The 18578-nt window shown below is 37.6% G+C and overlaps 2 protein-coding genes across 2 annotated transcripts in view; one reads left to right on the plus strand and one right to left on the minus strand.

The window, feature by feature from the left end:
* Positions 1-5579, plus strand: part of nme7 (NME/NM23 family member 7) — a 58061-nt gene extending 52482 nt beyond the window's left edge. Inside the window, exons 11-12 of the mRNA XM_052130032.1 lie at positions 3703-3810; positions 5494-5579. Coding sequence (XP_051985992.1) covers positions 3703-3810; positions 5494-5526 — 141 coding nt within the window. The 3' untranslated portion in view covers positions 5527-5579. The remainder of the gene's footprint in view (positions 1-3702; positions 3811-5493) is intronic.
* A 2-nt stretch (positions 5580-5581) lies between these two features.
* atp1b1a (ATPase Na+/K+ transporting subunit beta 1a) lies at positions 5582-18112 on the minus strand. The gene is made up of 6 exons (XM_052130036.1): positions 17895-18112; positions 11539-11667; positions 7959-8114; positions 7278-7462; positions 7087-7170; positions 5582-7010 (listed from the first exon to the last, which is right to left on the minus strand). The coding sequence occupies exons 1-6, from the start codon at positions 17986-17988 to the stop codon at positions 6753-6755; spliced, it is 906 nt and encodes a 301-aa protein (XP_051985996.1). The 5' UTR covers positions 17989-18112; the 3' UTR covers positions 5582-6752.
* Positions 18113-18578: the final 466 nt, after the last annotated feature.

Here is an 18578-nt window from a genome sequence, read left to right on the forward strand (position 1 = left end):
ATTGATTTATGACAAATGAGCAAACCTTGCCATTATCTACATTCTAATCACCACAATGCCAGATGTCTTGTTTAAAGTTATTGCAGAACAGACTGATAAAACTAAGCCAATAGATTTCATTGCCTCGGAATGACTCTGCAAAGTCTATTTGAAGTAGCCAAGCAAACGAGATAAAGAGATAATAACTAACCAGTGAAAGTCTCTAAGCTTCTCCAAAGCTTAAAAGTAAGTGATATTTTAAAAGCAATGATGACATTATTTGAACCAAAACACTCATTCTGGCTCTGAATTTATCTCACAACAATGTGTAGTCGCTGTTGCCCTTTCTTATTCTTAATAATATGTCTGAATTGTGTCCTGGGCCACTGAAATGGAACTTCAGAGATCAAAATGGAAGTGACAAGATGGGCATGGTTGAGGAAACGCTCATTTATTTACATTTAGATAACCCATCCCCCATGGGCTAAAATGGAGTGGTGTTGAATTTCCTACTCGTAGAGATTAGTAGAGTACAGTAGAGCCGGCAGCTTGTGTCCTCGGGAACATTTCATTTCATCACGTTCCATTATAGCCTTAGCAAGTTGGCCAGCTGAGCTTTGAATGAGTAGCACATGTGAGTGCAAATGAAAGTCAAGACCTGGTATTAGTTTTACATTTTGTTTAAAGGGCAGTGAAATGTCAACTCAAAGTAAACTCAGCCAAGACCACTTGAACTTCTGTCACATGGAACAACAACACCCAGACTCACTTATTATTATTCTGGGAGATTTAAAAAAAGCTAACCCCACCCATGAACTGCCAAAATACAAGCAACACATCACATGCCCCACCAGAGGCAGAAATATAATGGACCACTGCTACACCACTGTAAAGGATGCATTTCGCTCTGTCCCACGTGCAATTTTAGGACTCTCTGATCACTGTTTGGTTCATCTTCTCCCGACCTACAAGCAGAAACTAAAATCAGCTAAGCCTGTAGTAAGGACTGTAAAGAGTTTGACTAATGAAGCAGAGCTGGAACTACAAACCTGCTTTGACTGCACTGATCTGAGTGTTTTTGAAGCTGCAGCCACAGACCTGGATGAGCTCACGGATACTGTGACATCATACATCAGTTTCTGTCAGGATAGATGCATCCCTACTAGGAAATTTTTGTCAGTCAATAATGATAAACCATGGTTTACTGGAAAAATCAGGCAGCTTCATTATGCCTTCGGATGCTTACAGAAGTGGGGATAAAATATTGTACAACCAGGCCAGGCCAGAAATCAGAGTGGTTAAAAGAAGCTACTCTGGAAATCTGAAGAAGAAAAAACTGTTTTCATGCACAATCCTACATCTGTGCGGAAAAGCCTGAAAAGCATCACCAAGTACAAGACACCCCCGTTCTGTAGAGTCAACTAATGGCTGATGAACTGAATGTGTTTTACTGCAGGTTTGAAAGGCCCAGTCTCACCCCCCTGCTACTCAATCTGCACTCATGATCTGTGAGGAGGATGTGTGCCAGGGCTTTCGGAAACAGAGGATGAGGAAAACTTCAGGCCCAGTGTTTCGCCTGCCTTTCTGAAAGTCTGCACTGACCACCTGGCCCCCATCTTCACACAGATCTTCAATAGATCACTGGAGCAAACAGGTCTGTAGATGATGCTGTCAATATAGGACTGCATTATGTCCTGCAACACCTCGACAGACCTGGGACTTATGCAAGGATCCTATTTGTGGACTTCAGCCTTCAATACCATCATGCCTGATTTTTTCCCAACCAAACTGACCCAGCTCTCCATGCCCACCCCAATCTGTCGATGGATCACCATCTTTCTGACAGATAGACAGCAGCTAGTGAGGCTGGGGAAACTCAAATCCAGGATCCTCGCTATTAGCACTGGTGCTCCTCGGGGATGCATTCTCTCTCCACTGCTCTTCTCCCTGTACATGAATGACTGCACTGCAAAGGACTCAACTGTCAAGCTCCGGAAATTTGCCACGGTCATCTGCCTCTTCCGCGATGGTGACAAGTCTGCATACAAATTGGAGGTCGCACAACTGGCTGTCTGGTGTGGTCACAACCTTGAGCTGAAGACACTCAAAACCTTGGAGATGATTGTGGACTTCAAGAAAAATCTTCCTGGGGAGAGGGTTATTGGTGGCCCACCCTACAAGACTCGTACATCTCCTGAGTGAGGAAACGTGCAGGTACAATCACTTGTGAACCCACACACCCTGCCCACTCCTTCTTTGAACTGTTGCACTCTGGCCAGCGCTACAGAGCACTGAGCACCAGGATATCCAGGCACAACAACAGTTTTTACCCTCAGGCCATTTTCCACATGAATATTTAAACTGCCTTAGGACTCCCCCATAGTGCAATAATGTAAATAAATATCTCATGTACATATGTAAATTCACATATTTAATTAAATAACTGTACATACCCATACCTTGCACATATGTTACCAACTGCGCATGTACATATGCCATTCTGTTATATGTCCTATTATTTGTGTCTATTTATACTCTTACTTTGTTTTATATTCTGTGTCTCACTTTAATGTTCTGTGTGCACTTGTTCCTATCACCAAATCAATTCCTTGTGTACGTCATAACACTTGGCAATTAAACTCATTTTGGGTTTCACAGTTTTTTGCTACATGACAGCATGTCCACAATGTTGAGCAGCCTGTTCTTTTACAGCCTTGTGCTACTCTCAAGATGGATTGAGCTGGACTAGAGAAAATGAAATGGATGACTTTTTTCCAAACTAATAATATGTGAAAATAGAGTCATTGATTAACCTATTGTCTATGTGTAGGACTTGTCATAACTTTAAGCCATTCTGAACTTTTGGGTCATTCTCATGAATCATCATGTCATGAAAATGTACTGGTCCAATTCTGCTCCATATGCATATAGAAAATTATGCGTTTTTTGTTTGGCCATCAAGATTTTTTACATTATGTGTTTATTTTCATAAAAAATTCTCATTACTACAATGCGAAAAAGGTCATTATAATATTCTCATTACCACATGTGAAAAAAGTTATATTATTTAAATTGTGAAGTATTTATACATCATATTAATACTCCTTTGCTACTGCCATTCAAAGTTGCTCAGTATTTAAAAAAAAAAAACACTGCACAAAAGCGTGTTTTTACTAAAATACAGTAAAAAATATTACTGTGTTACCGGAATGGTAATAATTGAAAATAGTGGAAAAATTGTAAAAAGAAACGTCCAGACATTAAAATAAATTAATGGCCCTAAATGTAGGCTTTATTTGCTTTATGCAAAATATAATCTCATATTTTTGTATTGATTTGGAGTTAAATATTACAGGACATTTTTAACAGGTTACATGATAATCTCCCTGTTACATTCATTTTAATACATGCCTACAATTCCTAATTAAGAGTTTAAGGTGATTTGAAAATCAGACTAATATTTACAAATCCATAAGACGTGATTCTGATATAGTGTGGAGGGTGTGTAGAAATAATACGAGTAGTAAACAGGAAGTATCTGTTTGAGTAACATGAACAAACATGTGTGAGTAATCTGATACCCTGGACAATATGTGATGTCGTCTGATCTCTCAGCTCTGTTGGGCATAACTATCACAACACATTCTTCATTTGTTCCATTGTTCTAAATTTACCCCATCAATGAGCTGTCGTCATGTCATTTTGTGTTTTGTTTCTTTACAGGAAATTGCACGCCATCTTCGGCCCACCACTTTACGAGCTCTCTATGGCAAAAACAAAGTGCAGAACGGAGTTCACTGCACAGACCTACCAGAGGATGGGATTCTGGAGGTGAGCTGCTCATGCAAATCTCATTCAAACTTAGTTTTATGCAAGAGCTACACGTGCACGTTTTGGCTTTGTTCAGAGAGATTGTTGTTTTCTAACTTGCTTTGATGATGCGTCAAGAATATTAATGCATCCCACAAATGCTTATGAAGCCCAGAACAAAATGGCATCCCAGTCTCATGACTGTCCACCGTAGGCTGGTCCAGAACTACAGTCCAGTGTCTCACAGGAGGGGAAGCATGCGGATACATTTGGTTTGGTAAAAGGAAAAAAAAAGCCATTGTTATGCCAGAGAGTGGGTTTGGCCCGGTGGACGTCATTGTTTTGCACAACTCCTGATCTGTCCTGCCTCCTAGCACAAATGGCCCCTTGTTAATCATTTGCCTGCTGACCGACTCAGCCATGACATTCCAAAAGCTCAGGCCTTACAGGGGCCCCGCACAAACTCTCTATGCCGAGCAGACGAGTGCTACTGTAACAGGCACAATGCAGGGAAAGTCAATTGTTTGAAACTAAATCAAGCTGGTGATCTGATGCTGAGGCCAGACAATGTGCTAAATTAATTGTTACAATTCCATAATTCATAGTACTTTAATAGGAACACCTGTACACCTACATATTCATGTTATTATCTAATCATCCAATCATGTGGCAGCAGTGCAATTAAAAAGATCATGCAGATATGGTTCAGTAGCTTAAGTTAATGTTCACATTAACCATCAGAATGGGGATGTGGAACACCATAGTATTCTTAATCAAGTGCTCAGTGAGTGTACTTTTTCATGTTGTTGATCTATCAAACCTATCAGTGAATGTGTTTGCATGCACAATCTTTCAACGATTATGTGCAATAAGATGACAACTTGTAATGTGCAACAGTTTAAATTGTTTCTTTTATCAGGGTAAGCATAAACCAATGGTTCTACAGCCTGATCTCACATAAAAATCGGCAAGTGTGTGCCGATTTTTCTTTAGCCGAAATCGGTATATGTTGACGACAGAATTGAAAACACTGCCTCCAGAGGCTAAAGCGTTAAGTGTGACATCCATTTATATCCACGAGAGGGCACCATAATCCAGTTGGATTATGAATTGTTTTCAACTGAACAGGGTGTAAAACAGATAAGAGAAATGTTTCTTTTATTTAATCTACCCCCCAACCAAAACCCAAATCAAACCTTAACCATTAGTAGAGACAAAATGCAACCTCCATATCATGCTCACGATTGTTTATACAAACGTGATAACTTGCTCGTTTGATTGGGGATTGAATTGTGGTCTCCCATGCAACTGACACAATGCGCTAATAGTCTAGCCATGAGGGTAATTGTTGTTGCACCGCGCTGTTCCAAATATGTCCGATGGGAGATAGGGCATGTCAGTGAGTCAACATACTGTTGCCGATCCCAAGGTAATGAAACTTTCGGAAACTGCATGCCGAATTCCTGTGTGATCATGTTGGGCTGTACCCTTTATGCTGATTACGATTTGCATGCAAACGTCTTTGCCGGCATTCTTATTGTTTATTCAATGTGTGCAAGTGATGTTTTGACATCAATAGCAGAGAATCTCGTGATTTCAAATTGCATGTAAAGTTTTCTTACATTGATTTGTGATAGTTATCAGAGTATTGCTCAATGTTATTATGGAAGATCATATTAAATTGTGATCACTTCTGTTTTGCAGGTCCAGTATTTCTTTAAGATTTTAGATGGATGAAGAAAATGTGAGCGACATTAATCCAACACTATTTAAATAAAGACCACTTTAAAGATACCTCATATGTCTGTCCATTTATTTAATTTTTTTAGGTCTTACTCAAGATTTAAATAGCAATACAAGAGCACACATAACTCTTGACAAGTGTTGTGATGTTCAACATTGACTTTTGAGCACTTTTAACACCAACAAAATATCCTATTACATGGGGTACTGCATTGCATCTGATAGGTTTCTAACCTTTGACCAGTGACTTTGGTATTTGGATTCATACATTACACGTTCTCCTGCTGAAAAAAAATGTACAACTGCATAAATATAAAATTCTTCCACCATGAAAATGGCTAAAACATTCATTAGAAATTAACACCACATCATGTGGTATCTTCAGAACAAAATAAAAATAATAATAATCAAAAGCACTGAGTTGCCATGGTGACCACTGGGCACACTTCAGTCCTCCAGGCTCGACACACAGTTCTACACTTAATAGTAAAGGTAATAAAAGCCTTACACAGAATTGTCATTAGCCCCAATGTCCCAAATTGCAAGACAATCAAATAAAAGTCAAAAGGTGATGTAAAAACATATTCCCCACAATCAACAAAAAATAAAAGACAAAAGGAAAAGGAAAAAAAGAAGAATTGAATGGAGTGCAGTCACTTACTCACACACATACAGACTTGGGGAGTTCAGAGCGTACCATGCCAGTATTTTCAGTTTTGAAGTAGACAAATCCACACATATTCTCACAGACTCTTTTGCTTATACTAAACAACACTCACACACCTTGGACCACTAAGTCTCTCACATAAGACAACAGAAATTACAACATGGCTTGGAAAGGACCATTGTATGCGACTACTGCACTGCACACTCCATAAAATATAAAGAGACCAAACTAGGCAGAAATACTCAGGGGACAGAAACACTGCTCGCTACATCAGTAGTGGAATTATAATTTACAGTAATAAATGAACATCCCATGGCTCACGGAATATTCTCATTTACAGTAGAATAAATACTTTGCTATTGCTACTCTTCCTGTAATTTACATTCTAACCCTAGACATGCAGAGAAAGCTAGTGTAAAGCATACAAATTAAGTGTAGGTCCCATATGTTATGAAAGTTTGTTCAAGACTAGTTGTTTTCCAATTGAATTTGCATTTGTCTAAATTATTGTGTTTTGAAATGGGCAGAGTAAAAGTGCTAATCATAGCTATGGTCATGACTTGATGTGGATTTTGATGTCAAAGCGTCCCTGAGAACGGTCCTTCTCACTGTATTTAATGTTATCTCCAAATACTTTGCACTCTATGCGCATGTCGAAATCCTTTGAGATGTTCTGAAACTTGATGGCCACCAGAGGCTGGAGGTACTGTGGCTGTAGCAGCTTGCCGTAGTAAGGATAGTACTGGAGAGGGAAACCAGCACCCACTCCGAAGTAGTCAACCGGCCCAAGCTTGTCTGCTTCTTCTTCTCTCTGTTGACAAGTATAACTAGTATAAGATGCTACAGGTTTTTTGTTTGTATAAGCTATGTTTGCAAGAGTTTCTTACCTTGCTTGAGCAGTGGATTGGGATGATATTGCTTTGATATCTGGTGAGAATTGGCCCAGGAATACTGTCATTAGAAGCTGGAGGCTGAAGAGAGAGGTTTAATATTGAGATGTCAATCTAAACAGTCTTGGATAACAACCTTGGATGTCTTACGCATTCAAACATTTCTATTATAACAAGCTAAAGCTCACCCTAGGCCTGAAGTTGACAATCCTATTGAGTTTAACAATTAGGCAGGGCTTGCCATCCTCAAAGCCAAAAGTTTCATCCGTTATACCCGAGCAATCCTTCAGCCAGGATCTATCGAAACGGCAGGCCTTTCTCACGCCGTCATCACCCTCCAGTTCTCCACGATCTGTGTAGGTTCCAGGTTTGTCTGAACATGAAACGTGTTAAAGCCTGTTAGTGTCTAACGCAACTGTGTTTACCACAATAGTACATGAGCTTGCAAAAAGATGGTCAAATAAAACCACAATTGTCTACCTAAGCAAACATGAACTGTTGAGTTATGAATGAAGAACCTTTGACAGAGCTGTAGAGATATTTAGATGACCTCCTTAATAATACAGCAAGGGTTACTAAGACTTAAGGTAAACCACACACATAAACACAGTTACCTAAAAGAGATAGTTCACCCACAAATTAAAACTCTCCTCTTCTTTCTTCCAATGTGGAACATAAATGGAGATGCTACACAGTATGTTAGTGTGAGTTCCCAGTCATTTCTTTGCATCTATTTCTATACAATGAAAGTGAATTATGACTGACTGAAGTGGCAATTCTACCTAATGACATTAAAGGGTGAGTAAATGGTGATTTTAAAGTAATTTTGGGGGGAACCATTCCTTTAAAGATCTTAGAACTTGATGTACCTCCACAGTCTTCGTACTTCATTTGATCAAGCTGGTTTTCGCTATTGTATCTCTGCAGAAAGACTTTCATATTTGTTATGTATGTCGTATAACTCCCCTGATCACTTAAGGAGAAGAAGATCTCTGCTTTGTCCGGGCGTGGAGTGTGTGATAACCCTATAAAAAAAAGGGCAGAATGTAAATTATCATGTAGAAGTGACTTTTCCCCCACACAATCTCCCTTTAGATATAATAACAGTGAATGTCTGCTATCTGAGGCACAAACATGGCTCCATTCATTGCCATGGAAGTTTACTATTAAGATTCTCTGCTTGGCAGTAATTTTCCACCAGCTTGAGTGGATGGCCTAAAATGGGGCGTGGTATGAGCAGAGCCAGCAGAGGAGAACAAGCAGACGGAAACCTTATATTGTCTGTAATGCGAAGATACTTTTCAATAGGCTAGTAATGACCTCCCATGCATGCGCTGTAGCTTTCACATGGCAAAGCGGGTGATAAAGACAAGCTTTAGAACTTTGACCCAAGAAAGTTTTATCCGCATTTTTTTAATACAGTTCTAAAATCACACAGGCGTTCTGTCTATCTAGTTAGAGCTTGTGTGAGAGTCTTCCAGCTCTCCCCCTTTCCCTCTCCACAACCTCACGTGCTCCTCTCACACAATGGAAACTTTTAGCCCTGAAGAAGGAGGCGGGACTTGCATGTCTTCTACGTCCGGCCTTCTTCACAGCAAATAGCAGCACACCATGGTGATCTCCACTCCATTCCTACTCATGTTGTCTGTCTTTCTCTAGAGTTCACTGTTCGAGGGCCGCTTCTCTTAAAGGGGAACTGGCTCTTCTTTGCAGAGATGTTTATGTATGGGGTCTGAGCCAGTGCTTTATGAATCCAGCTCAATTTAATGTCAAGGCAGGAGTTTGCACTATGTAAACATTCATTGGCACAAGGCTAGTGTAAAGCAACCTAACATTCTCTAAGCTGCTGCACAGATTATGGAATTCACAGTATACAATGATCTCCACTGTATCTTTTTCAATTTTTTTAGCCAAAGCTCAATTGCACAAGATTCTTTTGAGCAAAACAGGCTTACCGAAAGCTTGATAAACCCTGAACCTGTTGTAAAATATTTCAATGGTATGTTCGAGCCCAAATCCACTGATACTGTCTGTCCCAAGTGAAGTACAGACAAACCAGTTCAAAGACATGCAAAGTGTGTAGCTGTGAGGAACAGCTTAGCTCTCAGAGTCCAAACAGGAAGCTTCTTCATTCTAGCAGGGAGTGTGATGGTCAAAATGGCTTTCTATGTCTCTCTCTCCTTTTCCTCCATTACAATCCCCACCTCTACCCTCCTCTATCTGAGGTCAGACAGACCTTAAGAGAAGCAGAGCTGTCACAAGGTTTACAGAAACAAAGTTGGGTTCCAGTATTCTGGAACAGTTTGAGACTTCGATCAAATGAGACTGTCTGTTCTTTGTTCTTTCTGTTTTCCATATCAATGCCAAAGAATAATATGGAACTTTCCTGCCACCTCGATTGCTTTTAATAACTTGTGATGGAGAAGCCTCTTGTGAATCTTGTCAACAATCAAAATGAAAAGACCACAGCATTTTCCAGATGACAAACAAATCTTAGTTTAAAGCAATTCCCTGGGTTCAAGTGGCACTCAATCAACAGCATTTGTGCCATAATGTTGATTAACATAAACATTATTTCGAATAGTTCCAAAAATTTCAGTTACAGTAAGGCACTTACAATTGAGGTGAATGGGGCCAATCCATAAATGTTAAAATAGACTATGTTTCAAAAGTATAGCCACAAGACATGTCAACGTGATTTTAGTGTCATAAAATCAGGGATTTACTGGCATTGTGGTGTTTAACAGATTACTGGGTTTACCTGCATAACGTCGATATGACAGAAGTTGTAATATTGGAAATAACTTTACTCCGATAAGGATATTAAGCAATTTTATCACACATTAAAACCATGTTAACACATATAATGTTTACGTCTTGTGGCCATACCTCTAAAACAGTGCGTATTTAAATGTTTATGGACTGGCTGCACTCACTTCCATTGTAAGTGACTTACTGTAACTGTGATTTATTTATTTTTTAAATTAACGAGGGACAAGAAATTATCTTTGTGATAATAAACGTTATGCTGTTGGTTAAGCTTAACTTGTATTGAGCCCGGAAATTCCTTTTAAAGCGTTTATTTAAAAAAAAAAAAAAAAACACACACACATTGTTAAGATATACAGATCTGTGATTTCTATTTTGAAAAATGACATTGAAAGCTGTCATTTGAAAAAAGACGTTATAAACATCACTCGTCAAGAACAAACAAGTTGTTATAAATAGTGCAAGGGAACACTATGATAGTCCCATAGAGGACAGTTAAACCATCAACAACATCACAACACTGCTGCATTTAGTACTTATCACAAACCACACAAGTCAAAACAACTATTAGTGTTAAAGTACATTTACTTCATTCTGCATCACTTAGGTGGGGCAACTTTAAAATATGTAGAACAAATATTACCATTCTCTAAACACATTTGGGCAGATATATTTGTATTGCCATTAGGGTTGAACGATAACCAAAATAAAATTGAAATCGCGATATGATCCAGTGCAATTTTCAAACTGCACGGGCTGCAATTTAATTAAATAAATAAATAGTCTCAACGCACTGCCCGCTGTGCTGCGCCTATGTGCATGGCTGTTTTGTATGTAGTGTGTAGTGCTTTCTTAAATACAACAGGATCATTGTATTACACATGTGGTTTCAGAGTGATTCTGAGCTCCATACTCCCTATCATTCTGGTGCTCTGAGTTCAGTTAGGTGTGCTAACGTGCACTGAGCGCATTATTTAAAGCACCCCAGATTGATTTTAATTGCACATTTGTGTAATTTCACATAAATAGACATTTAAAATAATCCCATGAGAGTGGGTTTTTGTTGACAGCAAGGTGAGATGAGATCATTTCATCATTTCAAACAACAGAATACTTCCATCCCTTCAGTTTTCAAAATAAAAGCTTCCGCCGAAATCGCTTTCTGCATAGTAAGTTAAGAAATTAAAGAAATAAATTACTGTTATATAACAATAAATGATAATAGAAATAATGATAATTATTATTATACAATAATATATTTCTATAATAATGTATTAACATTATTATTGCAATAATATTTATTCAAGTTGACAGGGTTTGAAAAATAAATAAATTATGAAACGTCAACTGACCCTTTCACAAATTGGATTTTTAGTGATAGTGATGCTTTCCCCCACCCCCTCTATTTCACAGTTTTATTTATTTATTTAGTTTGGTTCTTTTTAGAGGACTCAATTGTGAACACCCTTTCAAGGACATTATTTTTGGCTGGCAGTAAAGCATGGTTTAATTTTGGTAAAAAGGAATCACATGTTTTTTTGTTTTATGTTTATATTATCACATTTAAATCGCAATCAATTTCCCCCCCCCCAAAATAATCGCAATGAAATTTTTTTGTCCAAATCATTCAGCCTTAATTGGCATGTAATATCTTGAACATTAAATCATTTGGTTCATTACCTGGGGGTGCAACCCTGTCCTGGTATGTGGGTTTGTAGTTGCTGAGGGTCATAAGCATGGCCTGGATAGTGCCAATGAAAATTCCAGCCAAGCAGCCATAGAAGATTACATAGAAGATGAAGATTTTTACTGTGAAGAAAAATTTATGAAGTCAATAGTATATTTCAGAGCATGTACAATAGGACAATTACATTTCATTTTCCACAACAGAAAAACAAGCATAGGCAGATACTTATTTAATTGTGAAAATATAAATAAATAAATAATATATAAATATATATATATATATATATATATATATATATATATATATATATATATATATATATATATATATATATATATATATATTAGGGCTGTCGATTTAACACGTTAATTCAGTGCGATTAAGGAAAATTCCTGAGGTATGCAAGCTTGTAGTACGAATGACTCTTGCGCACCAGCTACCGCGAAATAGGGAGAAATACCCCCACTTAGACGGCTACTTTTCCACTGAGAAAGCTGATCTTCAGAAAGCTGACAGCATCTCTGCTTGGGTGTGGCAACAGGTGATCACACACGCTCAGTCTCTCTCTCTCTCTCTCTCTCACACACACACACACATACATCCATCCTTGTTTATCCCAGCACAAGCCGTGATACTATTTCTGAAGTGATATTTTTGAATTACTAATGGAGGCTTGGACACGTCATTTGATTGGAACCAGCAACGGCAGATTCTGATCCATTGCATAAGAAAGTAGTTCCATGCACAAATGCGTTTTAATGACCGTACTCGTGATTGCGAGTGTGATATTGCTAAAAAAAAAATTATGTATTTATATTAAAGGCATAAATTGGACATTTAAGGGAACATAAAACCCAAGACTAAACAGTCACTAAACTACAGGGCATACGGAGTAATGAAACCCAAGTCATCTGAGGTGGACTCTTGTCCAAATGAATGAATGACCTATTCATTGGACTGAATAACTGAAAATGTAAATAAAAACTCTAAAGTGAGCTTTTGTAATCAATAGTATATTTCAGTACATGTACAATAGAAAAATTACATTTCATTTTCCAAAACAGAAAAACAAACATAGGCATATTTATATTTAATTGTGAAGAAATGATATATATATATATACGCACTACCAGTCAAACCTTTTGAATCACTTGACTGAAATGTTTCTCACGATCTAAGAAATCTTTTGATCCAAAGGCATATGCTTAAATGTTTAAAATGAGTTTTGTAGACAAAAATATATTTGTGCCACCATATTAATTTATTTCATTATAAAACTAAAATTTAATAAAAAATTAAAAAAAGTTTTTTTGAAAATGATGACTTGGACCAAATAATAAAGCAAAGCAGCCAATAAGTGCCCAACATAGATGGGAACTCCTTCAATACTGCTTAAAAAGCATCACAGGGTGATACCTCAAGAAGTTGGTTGAGAAAACATGTCTGCAAATTCTAGGCAAAGGGTGACTACTTTGATGATGCTAAAATATAACAGTTTTGATTTATTTTGTATTTTGTTTAGTCACAACATAATTCCTATAGTTCCATTTGTTCTATGGTTCCATTCCATAGTTTTGATGACATTACTATTATTCTAAAATGTGAAAAATAAATAAATGAGTAAGTGTTTAAAAACTTTTGACCAGTTGTGTGTGTGTGTGTGTGTGTGTGTGTGTGTGTGTGTGTATATATATATATATGTATGTATGTATGTATGTATGTATGTATGTATATATATATATATATATATATATATATATATATATATATATATATATATATATATACATATACAGGGCTCCAGACAAAAAAAAAATGACTTAGGAGCCAATGGCTCCTAATCTGAAACATTAAGAAGCCAAATTGCTAGGGCGTGCCGAGTGACTACAGCCAGGTCCTACACGCGCTACGTCTCCGCGGTAACGTGCTCAACAAGCCAGTTGATAAGATGCGTGGATTGCCGGTCTCAGACACAGAGGCAACTGAGATTTGTCCTCCGCCATTGAGGCAGAGTCAATACGCCACCACGACGACTTAGAGCACATTGGGAATTGGGCATTCCAAATGTTGGAAAGAAAAAGGGAGAGAAAAATGAAGCCAAATGGCTGTTTTTAGTTGCCAAATTACAGAATTGCTCAATTTAGATTGCTGTTCAGAGACAAGATAGAAAGAAAAGGAAGACAGCACCCATTAATCAGAGGTTTAATAAACAGTATATATAGTTGAGAATATAAGCATTCCCTTTTGTCTCATTATTGTTAAACCTCTTTTGTAGTTTATATAAATATAAGAGATAAAATAATATTTGGTCACACTTTATATTAGGTGGCCTTAACTGCTATGTACTAACATTAATATACAACATACTAACATACAAGACTATGTATTTACTGTTTAACTACATGTTGTTCTGCAAAATTCCCTTATTTGCTGCTACTGAGGCTGAAGCACGGGTAGGTTTAGGAGTAAGGGTAGGGTAAGGATTAGGGTTTAGAGTTAGGTTTTGGGGTAAGGTTTGAGTTAGGGGTAAAGATAACAGTGTAACTACAAATGTAATTAAATGCAAGTACTTTAAATGTAATTACATGCAACATGCATGTACATAATAAGTACATTGTATCAAATGGTTAAGTACATAGTAGTTAAAGGGTAACTAAACACCTGCTCAGAGTCTGACTCCACCCACTAGAAATATTTGAAAATGCTGGAAAAGTGGGCAGACCTCGGCGGGGATAGAGGGAACGAACCGAGTGCGGGGCTGAGCGGGGGGGCACCTGAGACTCGTAGTGACGGATTAATTGACAGCTGCTGTCAGACTCTATGTTATTATTATTCCTCACACGGTCGCAAGACGACATGTACATGAATCTGGCATGGTGAGCTGGAACCTGCTTACGTCAGCTGTCACCACTTACGTCACGAAGTACCGCAACAGCCAATAGGAAAATTCAACTGCAGTAGCCACCGTTCAACCTGAAGAGGGCAGCACTCAGATGTTTTTACACCATATATTGTAGAATTAAAACGCTTTATACACAAATGTCCAAAAAATTACTTGAATCAATGACCAGTACTAATAAAGTCCCATGCTTACAGATCATTAACTAAAAAAAGTTGGTTAAGGGTTTAGTTACCCTTTAAGGCCACCTAATATAAAGCGGGTCTGAATTTTTTATTTAGTATTGCTCTTCAGAATCTACATTACAAATATTTACAGAAGGTATAGTATGCATATAGTAGTGTGCTGTCTTCTTGATCATCAATGAATGTTTGCACCTTATGTAATAGTTGTGTACAAGTCCCTTAATTGTCCTAGGTGTCAAAAGCTTGATTTTGTTTCACACACACACACACACACATATTTTAAAAAATAAATAAATATTGCCTTAGTCTTTCTTTTCTGTTACCGGATAGCCCAAGACACATAGACTACAAGAGTGCAAATTGAATGAAATGTTTATTCTGCTACTCCAATCCCAATCAATAATTACCAGATTGGGATTGGAAAGAAAAGGGGAGAAAAAAGTGGTACACTATATGGGACTTTTAATTATAAAGATGCCCGAAATATACACGGGTCTCTTATTTTGAAATGTCTGCGCTCCCAATTGTGAGCTCATTGACAGCTGATTCGCTAAGAAAGTGAACATGATTCAAACTGCTAAACTGAGCTCCTGAGTTCAAACCTCAGTTCTTTTCAGGTGATTCATGAAAAAGATCTGGTTCAAAAGACACATTTGTTCACGACTCGTTCTGGGTTTGTTGTTACGTGCGGTGCAGCAAGCTCATCAGAAACAGAACAGGTGAAAAGCAGCTCGAGACACACTGGTGCGTGCTCTATAAATGAATTCAATAACTTTCAAGATGATATCTGAAGAAACCGCATATGAACGCACACAACCCGACTGTCGCCAATGGCAACTAGATTGTAAATTATTGTCGCAATCAGTTATTTTTGGTTCGCAGTCTGGAAACATTTTATATATATATATATATATATATATATATATATATATATATATATATCGATATATTATATATTAAAGGCTTAAATTGGACATTTAAGGGAACATAAAGTCCAAGACTAAACAGTCACTAAACTACAGGGCATACGGAGTAATAAAACCCAAGTCATCTGAGGTGAAAATGGACTCTTGTCCGAATGAATGAATAACCTATTCATTAGACTGCATAACTAAAAATTTTTAATAAAAAACTCTAAACTGAGCTTTTGTACATCTACAATTTAAAAATACATAGTATTTACCAATATTTCCTCTACAAATATACCAAACATGTGTGACTTATGGCTTCCTGATTTCTTTCAAGTTGTTTCAAGTTTCAGGAAGTTAGCTTGTCTTAAGGCCCCAACATTTTGGGACACAACCCAATCTTTCTAGAAATTCATCACTGTGCTGTGAGTGTCTGATGTGACAGTGACACCAGCTTCAGTCTAGCTCACACATTATAACTCATAGCTCCCAGAACTCACGTTTCCTGTATGATGCAACAACAGAAGACAAGCTCCTGATTTGCAGAATAACATTCCTGTCAGTCAGTTGCAGTGCCAGTCTGTAAACATAATTTCATGTGCCACTGACGGCTTGTTTGTGTGTGGTTAAACTTCCTTTCCTTCGGCCCTGGAAATAGGGAATAATTGACACCTCAAAATCTACAGGAAACACATTCAAGTTTGAGTGCAAAGCCACAAACAATAGTTTCACATGTTGTAATCATAATGGGCAGAGAAAAAAAGCTTCTCTCTGAGGGTATAAATATGAGGATGTCTGCTTTTGAAGTCTTATGATAGTTTTAATTCCTTATTATAACCACATTCATTCATGTATTCCTCCTCAGTCCTAAAGTTTTCTGGGCAACAAACTGAGTTTCAAAGTACTGTAGATCACAGGGGGGAAATGGATGATGGCCGAAGTTTCCTTTTACATTTATCAACAATTCACTGAAACCGGGACTAAAAGATGATCAATTGAAACAATAAAGTAAAGAACTCCTCTTTAAATGAATAAAACGATTTTAAGATGCGTTTCAGTGAAAATGATCCAACTCACAATAGTGTTTTGATATTGTTTGCCAGGTCTAAATTTACCCAACCTGTTACTGATTTGATAAGACTCATTAATTAAAAAAGTACTAATTTTGGAAAGATTTTGCAGGTATTTCAATTATTTTTAAAGTGATACTTCAAAGTACACACAGTGAACCTAGCAGACTAAGCTACATGTGACTGCCACACTCATGACACTCCTCATGTGTCAGACTAAACTCAGCTGTGTGTGTCTCATATTCCCTCCATTTTACTGCTTATCTGCATATTTTTAAACAAAAATCAACTTACCGAGTGTGATTAAAGATAAAAAAAAATAATTATTTATAACGCGTGGTTTCTGAACAATACACATGAGCAGGAATGCAGAGATAGAAACACATGTTGAGAGTTGATAAAACTATCAGTCACATACGGTTTCCCGCTTTAAAAGCCTAAATAAACCCGACGACTCATGCGATTTGTATTTACAACGAAAGCTGGAAGATGAATAAGTACTTAATAAACAGATATCACTGCCAATATTGCATTATTGCTAATTATAGGCTAAGAGTTAACTACACAGGCCAAATCACTTTGAGTCACCTTGAGGGAAGATAATACACATAATGTTGTCACCAACACAACATTTTCATGTCATTAGCTTCTGCTTGCAACTTATATTATAAATATTACAAATGATCATTCGTAGACAACTATACTGTACATTTCAGATATCTGCACACAATGCTGACTGACTGACTCTTTCCTAAACAATAGCAGAACATCGTTATCACGACCTTCAAAATGACCTTTTTCGTTTTAAAGAGCCCCAGGATTGACCTAAACTTTAAAAGCTCAGTAAACGATTTTTCAAACACTAAACACTTTCTTTCTTTTGTAAAACAATGTTTTCAGCTTTCATTGTCCATTAGTAATTTCCACTTTCACCCACTTCTGGCTCATTACACGCATTATTCTCTGATGAGTTCATGTATTACATGTTTATGACTAAATTATTTCGGTACATTTACAAACTATAACATATTTATTTGCGAAGTAGATTTTTTAAAATCGCTTAATAAAATTATCTGGTTGAGACAGTTTGAGAGCGCCGCCAGTGCGCGGCGTTTTTTCCCGGTTTGAAAACGAAAGTCACGACTCAGCGCTTGAAGATCAAACAGGTGTTGAGACTTTCCAACACTGTAGCTGTTTCTCCCATCTATAACATCGTTCAGTATCAATATTCATATCTAACATTGAAGAAAAAAATAGTTTAATTCAAGAGAAGATTTCAACACTTACACCAACTGCAGCCTGTGCGTCCTAAAAATTCCTTCTTGTCCGAATTCCAGATAAAGGTCTTCCATCCACCATTCCCATCTTTATTAGCAGACATTTTCGGTGATTAGTTCCCTTTTTAGCGATGTTTGAGCGGGCCTTATTGACTTCACAGCGATGTTGTCCCCTTCCTAGATGCTGTAAAAGAGGACAAAGTCGTACCCAGTACCTTAGGTTGTAGTGACTGAATATATAGTCGGGGTCTCGACTCCGCCCAACGGCTGTTTTAATAAGTTACCTTCAAAAGAGGGCGGGCACATTCTGACCAATCACAGTCCGCTTCGCTGTGCGTCACAGCTTGTAAATGGGGGTGGACTTCATGCTTGCTTGAGCACAGTTCTGTGCTGTTTCTTTCAAACACTGAGCTGTTTTACTTTACCTCAGAATTATAGTCCATCGCTATGTCTTGATCCCACTATAATGCAGTGTCATACGTAATTCCCCCTGAATTCTTTGTGAGTGCTTGAACGATGCACTGTATCTCGAGATATCGAGGGAGAGGTGAGAAGAGATACAATATAAGTGGTCAAATGAAATTCAAATACTCAAAAAAAAAAAAGCATTAACTCTCGTGGCAGTCATACAATTCCAGATGGCGCTATGATACAAGCACATTTTCACAAGAGTAACCATACAGTGCATCTTGAA

This window comes from Xyrauchen texanus, chromosome 7 (genome assembly GCF_025860055.1).
Source record: "Xyrauchen texanus isolate HMW12.3.18 chromosome 7, RBS_HiC_50CHRs, whole genome shotgun sequence".
Lineage (NCBI taxonomy): Eukaryota > Metazoa > Chordata > Actinopteri > Cypriniformes > Catostomidae > Xyrauchen > Xyrauchen texanus.